The following is a 24,262-nucleotide window of genomic DNA, read 5'->3' as shown; positions in this document are numbered from 1 at the left end:
ATAAAATTTAACACAACATATATAATGACAAAATATTCATCAAATAGCGTCTGTAACTTATAACATTTCATACTGAACATTCGGTGCTTGATTGGTCTTGCTTATACTCTAAAAACCTCTGCAAAGCGGCGCGACATGTTGTCGAAGAGGTTGCTGATGTAATCCACTGTGATTTTGTAACGTCTTGTAACGTTCTCCTGGTCGAGATAATTCTGTACAATATGTGCAATGTGGGCAGTGACACTGTTATTCTGAAATACAAATTTACTTTCAAATCTTTCCCTAACATATGGCAGAATTATCTTCTCCATGTGGTGCTTATAGTTTTTCCACCATGATGAACAGCTGCCCATATATGTATTGCACCACCTCCTGTGTGTTCCTTTTACTCTCTAGGCAAACGATGGTTAAGAATATTACCATTAACTTTAAAAGGCCAGAAGCATGACTTATATAAAAAAGATGACATATTCTAACTCTAAGTTAGCATGTTGTTTTGTCCAAGTAAGACAGTGACGGGAGCTAATTCTGATTAATTTCGGTTTCGCAAATAACCATTCTTGCAAAATAACCTTGTTTGGTCAATGGTCTCTTCCCTGTTATTCTGGATATCCTGGAATGAATGTCTTCTTGCTATTCCTTTCGTACGATGTTGGAAAGCTTCTTTTTTACCTTGACATGTTAATGTAACTAAAACACGGTCATGTCGGGCAGCAGTTTTTCGATGTCTATAGATGACAAAATTCCTGGAACAACATTTCCTATAGCCCAGTGACGTTTCGGGATTCTGGACATATTACAGAGGGAGTACCATCCTGCTCTGGGAATGTCTGTTTGCTGTAGACCGTTTCTGAATAGTCGAACAATTTGACGTCCTATAACTTATGGCACGTGACGAGGCTTGTCTCTACACCAAGTACAGAGAAGTTTTCTGATTATAGTATTGATCTGTTTCAAAAACGGTTCAACCAAAAGTACATCCTTTAATACAAACAGGTGTGTATGTGTGATTGCACGAACAGATGATCAAAACAACTTAAACAGTCCAGAAAAACAACTGTACATGTTTGTCCAATCATATGTTACCTTATCTATAACCACTTGTGCATTTACTCAGTAACTACTCTATGCACGTAGACGGTGACATCAGTACAAAACAGAATGCAAACATTTTGGCCAAGACTGTGCCTGCTCAGCTAAATTCCCCAAGTGACTTGTAATTGTGTATGTGGTTTGTTTATCGTACGAGGGCAACGCTCCAGTACTTTTGAATATTTATTATTTGGTTGTTAAAGGCGTATATGAATAAATATTCTATTGTATTGCATGTGTTATGTATCTGCCCCATTCCTATTATATTTCTTTCGTTTACTATTTAACATATAACGTAATGATGATGTGAGCTTTATTGTATAGCATTACCTTTCTATCATATTCAACACATTAATAAAGCTTACTATATATTTATTAATATATTTTATTTCTGCATAAGTTCACTATATTATTTACTAATAACCTTATGTTTAGGTCGTAACAGTTTAGTTGTTGTATTATCAGCCAAATTATCATATTTCTTTCACTCACGTCTATTTTTGTCATTAGATTGGTAAACTCATACAAGAACTGGTCACATTCTATGACAATGAAAATTACAGTAAGGCCTTCTTTGAGCTTTCTTTGCCAAGCAAGTTCCTAGAACTTATACGAACCTTCTCAACTCTCGGTTACGACGAGATTGACGAGGTTTATAAAACCTACATTGAAGAACTCGGTGTGTATAAGGAAGAAAACAGGTCAGTGTACGTTTCGTGTAAAAAATTTAACAATGAAACTTTAGAGAGTAATTCTCATGTAAAAAAACAACTAGCAGTGAAACTTTGGTTTGTTTGTTTGTTTTTGGAATTTCCCACAAAACTACTCGAGGGCTATCTGTGCTAGCCGTCCCTAATTTAGCAGTGTAAGACTAGAGGGAAGGCAGCTAGTCATCACCACCCACCGCCAACTCTTGGGCTACTCTTTTACCAACGAATAGTGGGATTGACCGTCACTTTATAACGCCCCCACGGCTGAAAGGGCGAGCATGTTTGGCGCGACGGGGATGCGAACCCGCGATCCTCAGATTACGAGTCGCACGCCTTAATACACTTGGCCATGCCGGGCCAGAACATTGTAGCAGAGCGTGGTGAAACTTTGGAAAGTAATTGTCATGTAAAAAGCAAGGTAACTTCAGAAAGTAGTTTTCTTACAACAGCATTTTCTGGCTCACTTCATTGTCAACATAAGAACCAAGTTAACTGTTTCTTTACAACTTTAACAGTTCACATCTTAGTCGGACTTCTTACATTTCCATGTAAAAAATCTAATCACATCATTTACATTCAATGTTAACATTTTAAGCTTATTCAGGGTTGATTCACCTTCCACACAAGAACCAAATGAACTATTCCTTACATTTCAGTGTGGCTTGCTTCATTTCCTCGTAAGAATAATTCCTTTTAACTTTACTGTTTCGCATCATGTTTAAGCCTACTTCCTTGTTAAACGTATTGTGTGTTTGTTTGAGATCAAAGCTGCTAAACTTTGCCTGAAAGAGTCATACTTTATAACTTATTCACAATTACTTCCTTGTCAGACCAAGTATGGTCAATGGTTCGCTTTCTGTTTCAACCATAACAAAAAATAACAGAAGCACTATTCACATTATAGAGGCGTGAATGCGACTGTTAAATTCCACTGTTCATTTTCAGTTGTTCGATATTTGATAATTTGTCTTCCCTGTAGTTTATCGCTTCAAAATTAGGAACGGCTGGTACAGTTAACCCTCGAAATTCCAGTAATAACAACTTCCTTGTCCGAACATAAAAGTTCTTTCAGCATATCTTCTTTTCACACGACACTTGATTACAACTTGTTTGACAATTATATACTGACAAATTAAATTTTAACTTCAAAAGTACAAAACAAAATAGATCGCTAATATTTGGTTTGCTATAATATCTAATCGGTTTTCGACCACTATGAATACAAACATCTGTTAGGAATTTAATGAACACTTGCTAATATTTCAGATCCCTTCGAACCAACATTTTCAGCTTTTCTGGTTAAATTTATTATAAAGGTGAATTTATTTTGCTTCATTTGCACTAAAATAATACTTTTTGGAATATTTACTGTTCTGGACCAAAATACATATTTTAACATATACTCAAGACACCACACACATAATTAACATGCACGGTATGGCTAGGTGGGTTAAAACGTTCGACTCGTAATCTGAGGATCGCGGGTTCGCATCCCGGTCGCGCCAAACATGCTCGCCCTTTCAGCCGTAGGAAGCGTTATAATGGGACGGTCAATCCCACTATTCGTTGGTAAAAGAGTAGCCCAAGAGTTGGCAGTGGGTGGTGATGACTAGCTGTCTTCCCTCTTGTCTTACACTGCTCAATTAGGAATGGCTAGCACAAATAGCCCTCGTGTAGTTTTGCGCGAAATTAAAAAAAAACAGACAAACATACTTAATAGTATATAACCGTTACCACGTTATCTTAACATCGAAATATGAAATACACGTTTTTCTGGAATAAAATAACAGTTAAGTGTTAAATTTGATGAGCTAAGTTATGAGTGTAATAGAATATGATCCTGTGTTGTTGTTTTTTTCAATTTATCCACGTGCTTTGACAGTTATAATACCCAGAAATATTAATTCCAAAATCTTTATTACTTTATTGTTCTCCTGTAGTCTTGAAATAAATATGGCGACATGTATTTTAGCGTCTTAAACTTCTTTTTTAGAATAAATACACAAAAAATTTGGTTATTTGTCTGAGAGTTTCGTTATTGTTGGTCCATCAGGGTTAACGAAGATGTCAAAATTACACAATAGAACGTTAAATTTTCAATAAAATTCAACTAAGTAAATAAAACAATCAGCAAAGCGTTACTGACTTTCACTAGCAACTTTAATGAATGTGGTCTTTATGAGTGACCATTGTCTATTTGAAAATCCAATTGTACCATGGCTGAATAATCTTTGTTCTAAAATTTCTTGTTCTGGCCCATAAGACTGTACAACTGTTACAGAAACTGTAATCGTTTATTTTTATTAATGGAAAGTTCTAACTTCTATAGACGGTTATTTGTGGAAACACTTTCGTTCGTCGGCACCAACCCAGCATTCCTCTACGGGAAAACTCTGATTGAAACCGGTAAATTACCAATGGATTTTTCTGCAGTCTTCATCCTGAATCTCCTTTATCATCTGAAAGAACCATCGGAAACACTACTGGATGAATTCTATGTACGTGTATTCTAATTTAATCTGATTAATGAGGCTAATTAATTAATTAATCTAACCCTATTACACTAGTCATAAAACTTAGATATCTTCTTTGCACCCAAAACTACGATATTGTTACAATGTTTGAAAACTTTAGTATGGAATATGTTGTTGTTTTTTAACCTAAATACTTGAAATGGTCACATCGCATAAGCTATTAATTGGAATATATTTTTATCACAAGGTACACCAGAAAATGACACATTACTGATAGATATTCTTTGAGTTTATAATATAAACTGTCATACACTTTCAAGTTATAGGGCACGGCATGGCCAGGTGGGTTAAGGCGTTCGACTCGCAATCTGAGGGTCGCGGGTTCGAATCCCCGTCGCACCAAACGTGCTCGCTCTTTCAGCCGTAGGAAGCGTTATAATGGGACAGTCAATCCCACTATTCGTTGGTAAAAGAGTAGCCCAAGAGTTGGCAGTGGGTGGTGATGACTAGCTGCCTTCCCTCTAGCCTTACACTGCTAAATTAGGTACGGCTAGCGCAGGTAGCCCTGGTGTAGCTTTTTGCGAAATTCAAAACAAACCAAACTCTCAAACTATACGCAATATAATAAAAATACTGTAGTCAGAGTGAAGATGAAAATATACATATATTAAACTCCATACATGTGTGTGCAGTCCAGTCCCACGTGAAGTCTCGTATTATTTCCAGAATTACTGATAAAGCATGGAATTACAGATGTCTAGAGTACTCAGTTACAAATGGTAAATAATAAATTAGATTTTCACTTATTTTTATTATATTAAATATAAATTTTCGGAAAAAATAGACAATAGAAAATAGCTTTGCATTTTTCTTTTCTGGTGGTTTCGATTATCTTTAATTATGTCCGTTGTTCATAGTTATGTCTCATACATTAAAGTAAATATCTGTTGTCATTACGGATAATGATAGCTTTCTTTATTTATTTCTAAACCTAGCGAGAATTCAAATTGTTTCCCAGTGGCATAGTGGTATGTCTGCGGGCTCACACCCCTAGTAATTGGGTTTCGATCTCTATAGTAGACAGAACACAGATAGTCCACGTTGTAGATTTGCAATTAATTCCAATAAATCATTTAAGTTAAGCTGTAAAATATGGATGATATCATACAGAAGAGAAAATATACTCCTGTCCAGGAAATTCATTGTTTGGCTTTGTTCAGAAACAAACCCACCAATTCCGAACTCTAGGGTGGGGGTATAACTGATGTGTTGAATATGTGATACAATATCATAGAACCAATATCCAAAAGCTAATTATTAGATACAATCGAAATTTAACTTATAAATAAACAAAAAATAGTAGTTTAAAAATCAACTGTCTCTAAGATGGTAATAACGATGTTCATTTCATCATGTTTTATATATATAGTACTTTGAATATTGTGTTGGAGGTTTTATATATATAGTACTTTGAATATTGTGTTGGAGGTTTTATATATATAGTACTTTGAATATTGTGTTGGAGGTTTTATATATACAGTACTTTGAATATTGTGTTGGAGGTTTTATATATATAGTACTTTGAATATTGTGTTGGAGGTTTTATATATATAGTACTTTGAATATTGTGTTGGAGGTTTTATATATGTAGTACTTTGAATATTGTGTTGGAGGTTTTATATATATAGTACTTTGAATATTGTGTTGGAGGTTTTATATATATAGTACTTTGAATATTGTGTTGGAGGTTTTATATATATAGTACTTTGAATATTGTGTTGGAGGTTTTATATATATATAGTACTTTGAATATTGTGTTGGAGGTTTTATATATATAGTACTTTGAATATTGTGTTGGAGGTTTTATATATATATAGTACTTTGAATATTGTGTTGGAGGTTTTATATATATAGTACTTTGAATATTGTGTTGGAGGTTTTATATATATATAGTACTTTGAATATTGTGTTGGAGGTTTTATATATATAGTACTTTGAATATTGTGTTGGAGGTTTTATATATATATAGTACTTTGAATATTGTGTTGGAGGTTTTATATATATAGTACTTTGAATATTGTGTTGGAGGTTTTATATATATAGTACTTTGAATATTGTGTTGGAGGTTTTATATATATAGTACTTTGAATATTGTGTTGGAGGTTTTATATATATAGTACTTTGAATATTGTGTTGGAGGTTTTATATGTATAGTACTTTGAATATTGTGTTGGAGGTTTTATATATATAGTACTTTGAATATTGTGTTGGAGGTTTTTATATATATAGTACTTTGAATATTGTGTTGGAGGTTTTATATATATATAGTACTTTGAATATTGTGTTGGAGGAATATTGTTTATATATATAGTACTTTGAATATTGTGTTGGAGGTTTTATATATATAGTACTTTGAATATTGTGTTGGAGGTTTTATATATATAGTACTTTGAATATTGTGTTGGAGGTTTTATATATATAGTACTTTGAATATTGTGTTGGAGGTTTTATATATATAGTACTTTGAATATTGTGTTGGAGGTTTTATATATATAGTACTTTGAATATTGTGTTGGAGGTTTTATATATATAGTACTTTGAATATTGTGTTGGAGGTTTTATATATATAGTACTTTGAATATTGTGTTGGAGGTTTTATATATATATAGTACTTTGAATATTGTGTTGGAGGTTTTATATATATAGTACATTAAATATTGTGTTGGAGGTTTTATATATATAGTACTTTGAATATTGTGTTGGAGGTTTTATATATATATAGTACTTTGAATATTGTGTTGGAGGTTTTATATATATATATATAGTACTTTCAATATCGTAATGGAGCCTTAATATATATAGTACTTTGAATATTGTGTTGAAGGCTTAATATATATATATAGTGATTTCAGTATTGTGTTTGAGGTTTAATATATATATAGTACTTTCAATATTGTGTTTGAGGTTTAGTATATATACAGTACTTTCAATATAGTGTTGGAGGCTTAATATATATATAGTACTTTCAATATCGTGTTGGAGGCTTAATATATATATATAGTGATTTCAGTATAGTGTTGGAGGCTTAATATATATATGGTGATTTCAATATTGTGTTAGAGGTTTAGTATATATGCATATAGTACTTTCAATATCATGTTGGAAACTTAATATATGTATAGTAATTTCAATATCGTGTTTGAGGTTTAATACATATATAGTGATTTCAATATCGTGATGGAGGCTTAATATATATATAGTGATTTCAAATTGTGTTTGAGGTTTGATACATCGCTGTTTCTCAGTGTTAAGTAGTGGGCAATGTGATTCACCACCAACTCTTACCTGGTTTATCAAATACTTTAATTTGACAATTACTCTTACAGTGCACGCAGGGCCTTAGCGTGTGGATTCCGGTTGTAGTTGTTTTTGTCAGTTGTAAGTGGGCGTGAAACACAGAAATCAGGATTCATAGTTCGGCACGCTAACATTTAGTGTGCTTTGCTTAACGAAGTGATTTACTTTATATTCTCAATGTAAGAGTCAGGTTTATTCTTTTTTCTCAGAACGGCTGGTATGGGTATTAACTGTTTTACTGACAGAGAACAACGTTTCGACCTTCCTAGATCATCTTCAGGTTAACAACTCTCTTTGTTAACCTGAAAATAGCCTAGAAAGGTCGAAACGTTGTTCTCTGCTCATCAGTAAAAGTGTTAATACCCATACCAGCCGTTCTGGTATACATTTTTATTTCAAGTCTGTTTCCCGTTATAAAAAATTACAGGTTCATTTTTATTTACTATTATTGTGATATATATATTCCAGGACTTACATTATGTTATTTTATTTCGAAAGTTATCCCAATTAACTCCTTCTGTTCGATAGTGTAGTGTAATTTATTAATCTTTTATATATTTTAATAAATAATCGAAATTATTTTTTTTCGATTTTTATTGTTGCTTTACAGAAACTTTGCGAAAACCAGAATGTACGACAAAACCACGAATTAAATAGTATGTGTTACCTGGCTTTAAGTTCTTTAGTTTACGAAATTTGTGTTCACTCCTATCACGCTAAAATTTACCACACAACTGATCCAGTCCACTGCACGCCCCAGACTGCATCCAAATTCTTCAAGGTAATATTAAATGTTTCATTCCATATTTCCAATTGCTATTAAATTTCAGTAATGAGTTATGTATGAAAAGACTAGCCAGAACAAATAAACAATGTGAAATAATAAATAATAATAATAATTTTATCTTATCAGTTTTGTTCTTTTCTTAGGTTTTAACATAGCAGTATTTTCCAGTAATCTCTCTCTGTTGGAGAGAGGCTACTTACAACTGTTTTGTTGGTGTTGCAATAGAAATGTAATAGTTCATTTTTTATACTATACTAAAATGCTGTTTTCTTCCTGATGCTACTTATTTTATAGAAACGAGATATTATAATTACTCTAACATCTATATAACTGATATTACTTATTTTATAGAAACTAGATCTTATAATTACTCTAACATCTATATAACTGATGTTACTTATTTTATAGAAACGAGATATTATAATAACTCTAACATCTGTGTAACTGATGTTACTTATTTAATAGAAACGAGATCTTATAATTACTCTAACATCTGTATAACTGATATTACTTATTTTATAGAAACGAGATAATATAATAACTCTAACATCTGTGTAACTGATGTTACTTATTTAATAGAAACTAGATCTTATAATTACTCTAACATCTATATAACTGATGTTACTTATTTTATAGAAACGAGATATTATAATAACTCTAACATCTGTGTAACTGATGTTACTTATTTAATAGAAACGAGATCTTATCATTACTCTAACATCTGTATAACTGTTGTTACTTATTTTATAGAAACGAAATCTTATAATTACTTTAACATCTGTGTAACTGATGTTACTTATTTTATAGAAACGAGATATTATAATAACTCTAACATCTGTGTAACTGATGTTACTTATTTAATAGAAACGAGATCTTATAATTACTCTAACATCTGTGTAACTGATGTTACTTATTTTATAGAAACGAGATATTAAATTACTCTAACATCTATATAACTGATGTTACTTATTTTATAGAAACTAGATATTAAATTACTCTAACATCTATATAACTGATGTTACTTATTTTATAGAAACGAGATATTATAATAACTCTAACATCTATATAACTTATGTTACTTATTTTATAGAAACGAGATATTATAATAACTCTAACATCTGTGAAACTGTTGTTACTTATTTTATAGAAACGAGATATTATAATTACTCTAACATCTGTGTAACTGATGTTACTTATTTTATAGAAACGAGATCTTATCATTACTCTAACATCTGTGTAACTGATGTTACTTATTTTATAGAAACGAGATATTATAATAACTCTAACATCTGTGTAACTGATGTTACTTATTTAATAGAAACGAGATCTTATAATTACTCTAACATCTATATAACTGATGTTACTTATTTTATAGAAACGAGATATTATAATAACTCTAACATCTGTGTAACTGATGTTACTTATTTAATAGAAACGAGATATTATAATTACTCTAACATCTGTATAACTGATATTACTTATTTTATAGAAACGAGATAATATAATAACTCTACATCTGTGTAACTTTTGTTACTTATTTTATAGAAACGAGATCTTATCATTACTCTAACATCTGTGTAACTGTTGTTACTTATTTTATAGAAACGAAATCTTATAATTACTTTAACATCTGTGTAACTGATGTTACTTATTTTATAGAAACGAGATGTTATAATAACTCTAACATCTGTGTAACTGATGTTACTTATTTAATAGAAACGAGATCTTATAATTACTCTAACATCTGTGTAACTGATGTTACTTATTTTATAGAAACGAGATATTAAATTACTCTAACATCTATATAACTGATGTTACTTATTTTATAGAAACTAGATATTAAATTACTCTAACATCTATATAACTGATGTTACTTATTTTATAGAAACGAGATATTATAATAACTCTAACATCTATATAACTGATGTTACTTATTTTATAGAAACGAGATATTATAATAACTCTAACATCTGTGAAACTGTTGTTACTTATTTTATAGAAACGAGATATTATAATTACTCTAACATCTGTGTAACTGATGTTACTTATTTTATAGAAACGAGATCTTATCATTACTCTAACATCTGTGTAACTGATGTTACTTATTTTATAGAAACGAGATCTTATCATTACTCTAACATCTGTGTAACTGTTGTTACTTATTTTATGGAAACGAGATCTTATCATTACTCTAACATCTGTGTAACTGTTGTTACTTATTTTATAGAAACGAAATCTTATAATTACTTTAACATCTGTGTAACTGATGTTACTTATTTTATAGAAACGAGATATTATAATAACTCTAACATCTGTGTAACTGATGTTACTTATTTAATAGCAACGAGATCTTATAATTACTCTAACATCTGTGTAACTGATGTTACTTATTTTATAGAAACGAGATATTAAATTACTCTAACATCTATATAACTGATGTTACTTATTTTATAGAAACGAGATATTATAATAACTCTAACATCTATATAACTGATGTTACTTATTTTATAGAAACGAGATATTATAATAACTCTAACATCTGTGTAACTGTTGTTACTTATTTTATAGAAACGAGATATTATTTTATAGAAACGAGATCTTATCATTACTCTAACATCTGTGTAACTGATGTTACTTATTTTATAGAAACGAGATCTTATCATTACTCTAACATCTGTGTAACTGTTGTTACTTATTTTATGGAAACGAGATCTTATAATTACTCTAACATCTGTGTAACTGTTGTTACTTATTTTATGGAAACGAGATATTATACTAACTCTAACATCTGTGTAACTGATGTTACTTATTTTATAGAAACGAGATCTTATCATTACTCTAACATCTGTGTAACTGATGTTACTTATTTTATAGAAACGAGATATTATAATTACTCTAACATCTGTGTAACTGATGTTACTTATTTTATAGAAACGAGATATTAAATTACTCTAACATCTGTGTAACTGATGTTACTTATTTTATAGAAACGAGATATTAAATTACTCTAACATCTATATAACTGATGTTACTTATTTTATAGAAACGAGATCTTATAATTACTCTAACATCTATATAACTGATGTTACTTATTTTATAGAAACGAGATATTATAATAACTCTAACATCTGTGTAACTGATGTTACTTATTTATAGAAACGAGATATTATAATTACTCTAACATCTATATAACTGATGTTACTTATTTTATAGAAACGAGATATTATAATAACTCTAACATCTGTGTAACTGTTGTTACTTATTTTATAGAAACGAGATATTATAATTACTCTAACATCTGTGTAACTGATATTACTTATTTTATAGAAACGAGATCTTATCATTACTCTAACATCTGTGTAACTGATGTTACTTATTTTATAGAAACGAGATCTTATCATTACTCTAACATCTGTGTAACTGTTGTTACTTATTTTATAGAAACGAGATCTTATCATTACTCTAACATCTGTGTAACTGTTGTTACTTATTTTATAGAAACGAAATCTTATAATTACTTTAACATCTGTGTAACTGATGTTACTTATTTTATAGAAACGAGATATTATAATAACTCTAACATCTGTGTAACTGATGTTACTTATTTAATAGAAACGAGATCTTATAATTACTCTAACATCTATATAACTGATGTTACTTATTTTATAGAAACGAGATATTATAATAACTCTAACATCTATATAACTGATGTTACTTATTTTATAGAAACTAGATATTAAATTACTCTAACATCTATATAACTGATGTTACTTATTTTATAGAAACGAGATATTATAATAACTCTAACATCTATATAACTGATGTTACTTATTTTATAGAAACGAGATATTATAATAACTCTAACATCTGTGAAACTGTTGTTACTTATTTTATAGAAACGAGATATAATTACTCTAACATCTGTGTAACTGATATTACTTATTTTATAGAAACGAGATCTTATAATTACTCTAACATCTGTGTAACTGATGTTACTTATTTTATAGAAACGAGATATTAAATTACTCTAACATCTATATAACTGATGTTACTTATTTTATAGAAACGAGATCTTATAATTACTCTAACATCTATATAACTGATGTTACTTATTTTATAGAAACGAGATATTATAATAACTCTAACATCTGTGTAACTGATGTTACTTATTTAATAGAAACGAGATCTTATAATTACTCTAACATCTACATAACTGATATTACTTATTTTATAGAAACGAGATATTATAATAACTCTAACATCTGTGTAACTGATGTTACTTATTTTATAGAAACGAGATCTTATAATTACTCTAACATCTATATAACTGATATTACTTATTTTATAGAAACGAGATATTATAATAACTCTAACATCTGTGTAACTGATGTTACTTATTTTATAGAAACGAGATCTTATAATTACTCTAACATCTATATAACTGATATTACTTATTTTATAGAAACGAGATCTTATAATTACTCTAACATCTGTATAACTGATATTACTTATTTTATAGAAACGAGATATTATAATAACTTTACATCTGTGTAACTGTTGTTACTTATTTTATAGAAACGAGATCTTATCATTACTCTAACATCTGTGTAACTGTTGTTACTTATTTTATAGAAACGAGATATTATAATTACTCTAACATCTGTGTAACTGATGTTACTTATTTTATAGAAACGAGATCTTATCATTACTCTAACATCTGTGTAACTGTTGTTACTTATTTTATAGAAACGAAATCTTATAATTACTTTAACATCTGTGTAACTGATGTTACTTATTTTATAGAAACGAGATATTATAATAACTCTAACATCTGTGTAACTGATGTTACTTATTTAATAGAAACGAGATCTTATAATTACTCTAACATCTGTGTAACTGATGTTACTTATTTTATAGAAACGAGATATTAAATTACTCTAACATCTATATAACTGATGTTACTTATTTTATAGAAACGAGATATTAAATTACTCTAACATCTATACAACTGATGTTACTTATTTTATAGAAACGAGATATTAAATTACTCTAACATCTATATAACTGATGTTACTTATTTTATAGAAACGAGATATTATAATAACTCTAACATCTGTGTAACTGATGTTACTTATTTTATAGAAACGAGATATTAAATTACTCTAACATCTATATAACTGATGTTACTTATTTTATAGAAACGAGATATTAAATTACTCTAACATCTATATAACTGATGTTACTTATTTTATAGAAACGAGATATTATAATAACTCTAACATCTATATAACTGTTGTTACTTATTTTATAGAAACGAGATCTTATCATTACTCTAACATCTGTGTAACTGTTGTTACTTATTTTATGGAAACGAGATATTATAATTACTCTAACATCTATATAACTGATATTACTTATTTTATAGAAACGAGATCTTATAATTACTCTAACATCTGTGTAACTGTTGTTACTTATTTTATAGAAACGAGATATTATAATTACTCTAACATCTGTGTAACTGTTGTTACTTATTTTATAGAAACGAGATATTATAATTCCTCTAACATCTGTGTAACTGTTGTTACTTATTTTATAGAAACGAGATATTATATTTACCCTAACAGGCCCATCATGGCTAGGTGGATATGGCACTCGACTCGTAATCCGCGGGTTCGAATCTCCATCACACCAAACATGTTCGCCCTTTAATATTATAATGTGACGGTCAATCCCACTATTATTGGTAAAAGAGTAGCCGAAGAATTAGTGGTCTTACACTGCTAAATTATATATTGCTAGCGTAAATAGCTCTCGTGTAGCTTTGCGCGAAATTCAAAAACAATTACTCTAACAACTGTATAACTGATGTTACTTATTTCATATATAGTTTTAAAAGACGCTTTTCATTAAAATATACTATATTTTAGCTGAATATGAATACCAAAATAGAAAAAAAAGTCTACAAAACAATAGAGCATTAAATTTGAGATAATTCTAAACTGCAAGACGAAAGAGACGTTTTTAAAGTAAGGTTTCAGATTTCTGAAAATCTTTTTCTTTCTCTATTGCAGTCCATAGTCCGCGACTACAAAGAGACTCAAGACGAACATTACCGTCTGACTTATATAAAAGTCGCTGGAAATTTTGGAATTAAAGATGCAATCTCGTATCTCAAACCGTATATATTAGGTGAACGTGAGTATCCTTTACAGATCCGTGTAGCTTCAGTGTGGGCGCTTCTTCGGCTCGTGCACGCGTATTCAGAAGAGGTAAACATTTTTGGTTTGACAATTCATTAAAATAAACCAAAATAATTATCTCAACAAAGTTTCATTTGCTTTGTTTAAGATGTATTTAGAATATAACGCTTTTGTAGTTGTACAGATACAGCTGTTTATTAAGAAATGTTTTGGACGGGATTAGTTTGTTTATACATACAATGAGGATTATAAGTTAATATTAACGTGCTTAATTAACATAAATCAAGCGAGAACTTTTATAATATTTGTATATCATTAATGCTGCATAAATATGTCAATATGTGAGACAGACAGCACTTGTAAAAACTAGTAGTAGAAGTAAAACTCACGACTCTGACGTTTCACGTGCACAGTAAATTTATTTGTATAAAACTAAAAGATTTTATTTAATTTTACTATCAGGCCTACGAAACGGTTCCCCTATTATCAAACAAAGTGTCTTTCTTTTCATTTTTTGTACGTAAGGCTGTTGCGTTTGTTCATATAAGGAAGAAGTGATATCAGAATTGAATTATTTAAAACATATAGCGATGGGTATAAATCAAATACTACAGATAACAAATATCGTAGTAAACTATAAATATTGAATTGAGAGGTGAAACTGAGTTTAAGATAAACATTGCATTATATAAAATTTGATGTTAACTTGTATTGGGGAGACGATTGTTTAAAATAAATTAAATATGAGGGAGCCGTTAGAAATTGCTAGAAACAAAACATTGAGTTTGAATAGAGACTTAGATACGCGTGCCTCGCAAGCGAATTTTTCCTTTTTAAGATGGCGCCACCTACCTGTACGTATACATTTATTCTAGTAAGCAAACAGACTTCACGTGTCCTTTTTTGTCTCACGAAGATGGTGGACTATGTTATCCACTGAAACACGTAAAGCGCGTTTTAACCGTATACAAACACATTTACTGCTTACCTAAAACATTGGTGTCTAGATTTTTATTTTTAACACAATGTATATTATTTGTTCTGTGAATCCGAGTATTTGATATATAAGGTTATCATACACAACACAGGTTATGTCGATGGTTCTGCCTCTTTATTTCAACACCAACGAGGAATATGAGCTTCGGATTGCAGCCTTTAGTGTATTCCTATCAAGTAATCCTCCACTGTATCAACTGGAGACCACAGCGAAACATCTGTCCGTGGAACCCAGCCAGCAGGTGGCGTCTTTCGTTTACAGCACTTTCTATCATCTGGCTAACTCTACCCACCCTTGTCATAAACAAATGTGAGTTTAACACATATTTCTGCATGTAGTCCTGTTGTTTGAGTGCATACGTCTGTTATAATGTATTTGTAAGCATTCTCACATATTAACTCTCTCACAGATTAGAATAGAAAGTTAGAAATAAAACTGTTTTTATACCACTTTTGAAATTAAGACATAATTGACCTAAACCAGTTGTTTCCAAATGTTTTCACTGACGACACCCTTGTCCACTTACCTTGATTTATTCTGCGCCCCTGTCGCCACATGAATTTCTTTGTCTCTCTCGCTCTCTCTTTTATTTGTGTAAATTTTTGTGACAATCATAGCAACTTGCTGCAACACACAGATAGGAAACTAAAGTTTTATCAATCAACAATCATGTGACGTTGTTTAAGTTCAGTTAAACTAAGGCTTATCTCTTTAAATTCTCCAATTATCATACAGTAAATTATAAATCTAAACTGATTATCAAAAAAAAAATTGCTTTTGGGCCCACAACATTGCTAATTACTAGGTCTATAATAATGTACGAGTCGTGCAAGAAATGTAAACGGAAATACAGTTAACATTGCAATAATTCCCACTAATCACTGCTGGGTGATTCCAGCCAGTCGTCGTGTGTTCTTACTTGTACGTGGAGCACAAATTATGTTAATCAATGTCCATGTAATCCCAACAGTGCCCAAACAGAAAAAAACTAAAACTATTGTTTGTTTATCAAAACTAAAACTATTGTTTGTTTATTAAATCTAAAACTATTGTTTGTTTATGAAAACTAAAACTATTGTTTGTTTATCAAAACTAAAACTATTGTTTGTTTATCAAAACTAAAACTATTGTTTGTTTATTAAATCTAAAACTATTGTTTGTTTATCAAAACTAAAACTATTGTTTGTTTATTAAATCTAAAACTATTGTTTGTTTATTAAAACTAAAACTATTGTTTGTTTATCAAAACTAAAACTATTGTTTGTTTACCAAAACTAAAACTATTGTTTGTTTACCAAAACTAAAACTATTGTTTGTTTATTAAAATTGAAACTATTGTTTGTTTATTAAAATTAAAACTATTGTTTGTTTATCAAAATTAAAACTATTGTTTGTTTATGAAAACTAAAACTATTGTTTGTTTATGAAAACTAAAACTATTGTTTGTTTATGAAAACGAAAACTATTGTTTGTTTATGAAAACTAAAACTATTGTTTGTTTATCAAAACTGAAACTATTGTTTGTTTATTAAAACTAAAACCATTGTTTGTTTATTAAAACTAAAACCGTTGTTTGTATATTAAAACTGAAAATTGAAGCTTGTGGTTATAAAACATATATACAAATTCAACTCTTTATCGTGTCTATAACTGTTTCAAAGTTTTTAGTTTCGTTTGTATTGAATTGCAACTCAAAAGAATTAAATCAAAACCTTGTTCAATGTTCGTAGATCTAACGACGTGAAGCATTGTCTGAGAATCCTAGAAGAGTACCACCATTATCATCCTGAGTTCGACTATACCTTCTCACATAACTTTATCAACAGCAACTATGAAAGTAAGTTTCGAAAATGAGTTTGAATTTCAATTTCTTCATACAAATTTCATTTTACATAATTGCTTCAAAATAACGACAGTTTATATATATATATTAGTTTGTCCTAATAAAATAACAAATAAAAACCGCTGCACTAATTGAAAGGGTTCCAGGGTAGAAGCTGTGATGTGGGATATAAAATGAATACTAGGTTTGAAGGTGACTGTGGAAGTATAGAATAACATGAAGTAAAACGTGCTTGCACAGTACACATTAGAAATACTCATATAGTCTTAGAGAACTGTTTTCCTAACCTAAACATGCATCAAATTAATTGTCTGTCTACACTGTTGTTGGTTCCTGGGTCTTCAATGATATGTGGGTCATACAAGTAATGTAACTAACTGTAAATACCATTAATATTACAATAAATTTCACTAATTGCTGATGGGTTATTTTGTGCAATGTTCTGTCACTTCTTTATGCCCTCCGCTGGTACATGGATAAGTATACGGAATTACAACGCTAAAATCAGGGGTTCGATTCCCATCGGTGTACTCAGCAGATAGCCCGCTGTGGCTTTGCTGTAAGAAAACACTCACACACATTTCTTAACGCTAACTGTTTTTAAAAATATAGAAAGTACTGAATATAATGCAACACGTGGACTCCACCGGCAGTAAACGGAATGTAAACATGTTGATTAATTTTCTTACGTTTCAATTTTTTTCTGGCTTTCTAACCCTGCGACAACAGTCGTTACAAATTCATCTGAGCCAATCGCTAAATTTCTCATATAATAATACGGATTATTAGCTAAGATTTTATGCTATTCTAATCACTATAACATAAACAAAAGGTAGTTTAATTACATTTTGAATGTAAGACACTAAAACTTTGTGACATGCGCATAAAAAAATACTCGGGTGGATAGGGTTAACCAAGTTACATTTATTCTGTGTTTGTTTCTTTCATTACATTTAAGTACAAAACTGCACAATGAGCTCTTCACGGCTATTAAAACCAGATTTCTTGCGTTATGAGTTAGCAGGAATAATGCTGAGCCACTAGGATCGAAACTCAGAAGACTTGTGTTTATCATAAGTTTCTGTACTAACAACAGAAAAAAATAATCTTTTACGAGCTATGATATGTAAAAAAAATAATTAATTTAAGATATAACAAAATAAGTTAAAATCTGATAATAAAATATGTTACACAGCAGTGGAACGCTCTTATGGTTCGTTATTTTGAATCCGAGGGTCGGAGATTCGAATCCCCGTCACACCAAACATGTTCGCTCTCTCAGCCGTGGGGGCGTTATAATGTTACGGACAATACCACTATTCGTTGACAAAAGAGTAGCCCAAGAGCTGGCTGTGAATAATGACGACTGGTTGCCTCTCATCTAGTCAACACTGCTAATTTAAGGACAGCTAGTGCTGAAAGCCCTCGTGTAGGTTTGCGCAAAATTAAAAAACAAACAGATATTTTGATACACAGAGTATAACCGATGTTGATCAGTGCCCATGTGTTCGAAATAAAAGAAAACTAAAGTCATTAGTACTTTTTCAATATAAAACATTATTTAATTTCCATTCGTACTTATTGAAGACATAAAAATTCAATTCCTTATCATAGTTCAATTCTAAATGATTGAAAAGAGAATATTTTGCTAAAATATGAGTAAATTTTCTAAATTTAAAAAGAAAGAACAGGGACCATCAACAAATTTATATTTTAACTCCATGCATACAGTGTTAGTAATTTTAATGTAGCCAAAATAAAAATATGTAGCTTGAGTAAACAATGTAGACACTATTTCCAGCTTAGGTTTTTGTTATAATTTCTTTTTGAGTTCCTAGTCGTAGGCTTGAAGATATAATACTTCCATTTTGGTTCAATTTTTTCTGTACTTTATTGACAAACCCTATTCCACCTTCTTAGGTTAAACGTTTTATTAATGTTGTTTCTTATGTTTTTATATCAGTTTATGGAGAATAAATTTTAAGCTACATACATGTATACGTTTTAAGTTGAATGTTGCATGTTTTCAACAGTTTTCAAAATAAATAAAAAATGTACAACAAGGTAATGAACACGTGCACTGGTATGCAACTACAACAACCAAAATGTTGTTTTCAAATGAAGGCAAAGTTTTATTATTACAGACTTAATGATCAGCTTTCATCAGTGTCACAATGTAATGTATCAAAAGACGAGCACTGTATTACAGTATAAGTCACTTGCAATAATTTAAAAGTGAAGTTATAATAGGGATTTGTATCGTGAGTAGTCTGTCAGCAGTAGAAGATCTTCAGCCTTATTTATTTATTTTTATGTGTCCCGCTGTATCTTTGCTATAAAATAAAAATACACAAACACGCTTACTTTTCTTACGATCCCTATCTGTAGATTTTAAATTTTTAATTACCTTGTATGCTGACTTTGTTTGTATTGTATGTTCAGCAATGGGCAAATGTATGCTTAGAGTAAGACAAAACCCCACCAAATGTATGCTTAGAGTAAGACAAAACCCTACCAAATGTATGCTTAGAGTAAGACAAAACCCCACCAAATGTATGCTTAGAGTAAGACAAAACCCTACCAAATGTATGCTTAGAGTAAGACAAAACCCCACCAAATGTATGCTTAGAGTAAGACAAAACCCCACCAAATGTATGCTTAGAGTAAGACAAAACCCTACCAAATGTATGCTTAGAGTAAGACAACCCCTACCAAATGTATGCTTAGAGTAAGACAAAACCCCACCAAATGTATGCTTAGAGTAAGACAAAACACTACCAAATGTGTGCTTAGAGTAAGACAAAACACTACCAAATGTATGCTTAGAGTAAGACAAAACCCCACCAAATGTATGCTTAGAGTAAGACAAAACCCCACCAAATGTATGCTTAGAGTAAGACAAAACCCCACCAAATGTATGCTTAGAGTAAGACAAAACCCCACCAAATGTATGCTTAGAGTAAGACAAAACCCCACCAAATGTATGCTTAGAGTAAGACAAAACCCCACCAAATGTATGCTTAGAGTAAGACAAAACCCCACCAAATGTATGCTTAGAGTAAGACAAAACCCCACCAAATGTATGCTTAGAGTAAGACAAAACCCCACCAAATGTATGCTTAGAGTAAGACAAAACCCCACCAAATGTATGCTTAGAGTAAGACAAAACCCCACCAAATGTATGCTTAGAGTAAGACAAAACCCCACCAAATGTATGCTTAGAGTAAGACAAAACCCCACCAAATGTATGCTTAGAGTAAGACAAAACCCCACCAAATGTATGCTTAGAGTAAGACAAAACCCCACCAAATGTATGCTTAGAGTAAGACAAAACCCCACCAAATGTATGCTTAGAGTAAGACAAAACCCCACCAAATGTATGCTTAGAGTAAGACAAAACCCCACCAAATGTATGCTTAGAGTAAGACAAAACCCCACCAAATGTATGCTTAGAGTAAGACAAATCCTTCCAAATGTATGCTTAGAGTAAGACAAAACCCACCAAATGTATGCTTAGAGTAAGACAAAATGCTTAGAGTAAGACAAAACCTACCAAATGTATGCTTAGAGTAAGACAAAACCCCACCAAATGTATGCTTAGAGTAAGACAAAACCCCACCAAATGTATGCTTAGAGTAAGACAAAACCCCACCAAATGTATGCTTAGAGTAAGACAAAACCCCACCAAATGTATGCTTAGAGTAAGACAAAACCCCACCAAATGTATGCTTAGAGTAAGACAAAACCCCACCAAATGTATGCTTAGAGTAAGACAAAACCCTACCAAATGTATGCTTAGAGTAAGACAAAACCCCACCAAATGTATGCTTAGAGTAAGACAAAACCCCACCAAATGTAAGACAAAATGCTTAGAGTAAGACAAAACCCCACCAAATGTATGCTTAGAGTAAGACAAAACCCTACCAAATGACTTAGAGTAAGAAAACCCTACCAAATGTATGCTTAGAGTAAGACAAAACCCCACCAAATGTATGCTTAGAGTAAGACAAAACCCTACCAAATGTATGCTTAGAGTAAGACAAAACCCCACCAAATGTATGCTTAGAGTAAGACAAAACCCTACCAAATGTATGCTTAGAGTAAGACAAAACCCTACCAAATGTATGCTTAGAGTAAGACAAAACCCTACCAAATGTATGTTTAGAGTAAGACAAAACCCCACCAAATGTATGCTTAGAGTAAGACAAAACCCTACCAAATGTATGCTTAGAGTAAGACAAAACCCCACCAAATGTATGCTTAGAGTAAGACAAAACCCCACCAAATGTATGCTTAGAGTAAGACAAAACCTTACCAAAAACGTATAACATTTAACTGGTTGAAGAGGAGACTCTTCAGATGAAATAATTACGTTTAAAACATAACTTTGAATAAAGCTTTGTGCCGTTAAAGTAATTATTTACTAAGCTAGGGTGGTGGTTTTATACCTGAGATTTCGTGTAAACATGCATTTGACACGCATCAAGTACAAAAACAGCGTTTTATTATATAATTATAATTACTTAGACCAAATTTCAGTGAAAAATAATAACCTTTAAGATAGATAATTGATATATACCATAGCTGTTTACATTTTAGAATAAAATATCCAGCCGGATTATCTGTAGACTTATGAAACAATAATATCATGAACAAAGACTCTATTATTTCTCTACAAATCACTCATTTTCTTTATTATCAATGTTTGTGGGGTCTTAACTATTAAAAAGGAAGGTTTAGAGTGTTGTTTCAAGAATAAGTCTGCTTTTTAAGGTGTATTGTGCCCACTTCTCTATTAAAATTCTGAACAAGTTCGTGATAGGCCTGGCATGGCCTAGCGCGTTAAGGCGTGCACTTCGTACTCTGAGGGTCGCGGGTTCGCGCCCGAGTCGCGCCAAACATGCTCGCCCTCCCAGCCGTGGGGGCGTTATAATGTGACGGTCAATCCCACTATTCGTTGATAAAAGAGTAGCCCAAAAGTTGGCGGTGGGTGGTGATGATTAGCTGCCTTCACTCTGGTCTTACACTGCTAAATTAGGGACGGCTAGCACAGATAGCCCTCGAGTAACTTTGTGCGAAATTCCAAAACAAACAAACAAGTTCGTGTGCGATCCCTATTATGAACCACTATTGCGGGATAATATTCCGACTTCCTTTCTTTTTTTTGAGTTAGAACTGTTTATTGGAATAAATACCGTTCAGTAAACTATTCGAACTGTTAACCTGTAAACATACAACAGTTGTAACATGTGACATAAAACTAGAGCAGTTTTTAACAACAGTTAAAATTTGTTTTAATAAACACGAACAATACAATTTGATGGATAAAATTGCAGTATACAAAAATAAAGTCAGTGTGTTCTCCAGGAATATTTTAATATTCATACAGTTACTTCGAGTCGATTTTGGACACAAATACATTTATAACTGAGTCTTGCTTGTTATGTTTTTCAGAGAAGTTCGACTACGGTGGTTTTGTGCAGTTTGCCTATATCGCTGGCAAAGACAATTTTATACCTAGATCAGCTTATTTCCAGATCAATGAATATATGGGCGGACAGTCTTATGATGTGTTTGCCGTGGGATATCGAGCTGAAGGCGTAGAAAACTTGATTGACAGCCTTTTTGCACCTGAAGGTCTGTTTCAAAGGATTCCGTCTAAATTCGACGTCTTTAGGCGTCCGCGAAACACTCGTGGCACTAGCACCACATACAAAGAACTGAAAGAAATCAATGAAAATGTAAGTAACAGTACTTAAGAGAAAAACGTAGAATTTAAACTTTTGACATAAACAAACTGAAAATACTTGAGATGAGTGGAAAGCAAGAATTTAAAGGCAATATAATATTTTGTTTTGTTTGTTTTTCAATTTCGCGCACAGCTACTTGGGGGCTATCTGCGCTAGACGTCCCTAATTTAGCAGTGTAAGGCAACTAGTTATCACTACCCACCGCTAACTCTTGGGCTACTCTTTTACTAACGAATAGTGGGAGTGATCGTCACATTATAACGCCCACACGGCTGGGAGAGCGAGCATGTTTGATGCTACTGGGATTCGAACACGCGACTCTCGGATTACGAGTCGAATGCCTTAACACGCTTGGCCATACCAGGCCTGACGCTTTGAGACCTTACAAGAAATATAATGTTAAATATAAAAGTTGTTAAACGTGAGATGAAAATGAATAAAACAACTGTCGGGTTACCGTGTTTTACGCCTCGTAAGACGCACCTCTTTCTTTAAAAATGCCTTGAAAAATCCCCATGTGTCTTCCAAGTCAAAAGTGATTGGTTAAGACAAGAGGTTAGCTTAGGATCTACTTAAAACGATCTTTCATACAGATCGTAATCTCATTACTTACCAGCTACAAGTATTTTCAATAACATAAAACATTCAGTTTAAGTAATATTGTCGATATACTTTGAAGAATATGATGTTTTTGACTGTATTTACTCAGTAGTTTGAAAAAAACGTGAAGGTTACATCAAGATGTTGGTTTCTGTGTCAAAATATTTTTTTCTTAGAATTGTCATTTCCAAAATTAGAGTGCGTTTTTCACGATGTAGCGTATTACAAGGCGTAAAATAGGCTATATATTTCACAAAATACGGTATTTTCCTATATATTTCACAAAATACGGTATTTTCCTATATATTTCACAAAATACGGTATTTTCCTATATTTCACAAACTGTTCGAATAATTTTTACAAGTTGTGTTTAATTTCAACCACTTGAATCAGATATTCGTTTATATGTTTTTCGTTAAACACAAAGTTACACAATGGGCTATCTGTGTTGT

At 31.4% G+C, this 24,262-nt stretch overlaps 1 protein-coding gene across 3 annotated transcripts in view; it reads left to right on the top strand.

Annotated features, from left to right (window-relative positions):
- The window catches only part of LOC143229493 (vitellogenin-6-like), a 52,532-nt gene that overhangs the window by 9,845 nt on the left and 18,425 nt on the right, over positions 1-24,262 (top strand). For all 3 annotated transcript variants that reach the window (XM_076461886.1, XM_076461896.1, XM_076461907.1), the window contains 7 exons: positions 1,603-1,793; positions 4,132-4,300; positions 8,244-8,414; positions 14,492-14,689; positions 15,709-15,926; positions 17,348-17,454; positions 22,915-23,201. In XM_076461886.1, coding sequence (XP_076318001.1) covers positions 1,603-1,793; positions 4,132-4,300; positions 8,244-8,414; positions 14,492-14,689; positions 15,709-15,926; positions 17,348-17,454; positions 22,915-23,201 — 1,341 coding nt within the window. The remainder of the gene's footprint in view (positions 1-1,602; positions 1,794-4,131; positions 4,301-8,243; positions 8,415-14,491; positions 14,690-15,708; positions 15,927-17,347; positions 17,455-22,914; positions 23,202-24,262) is intronic.

The sequence above is a fragment of the Tachypleus tridentatus genome, chromosome 1 (genome assembly GCF_004210375.1).
Source record: "Tachypleus tridentatus isolate NWPU-2018 chromosome 1, ASM421037v1, whole genome shotgun sequence".
In the NCBI taxonomy this organism is placed as follows: Eukaryota; Metazoa; Arthropoda; class Merostomata; order Xiphosura; family Limulidae; genus Tachypleus; species Tachypleus tridentatus.
Note: the sequence above shows the minus strand (reverse complement) of the source record. Positions and strands in the feature narration are given on the sequence as shown.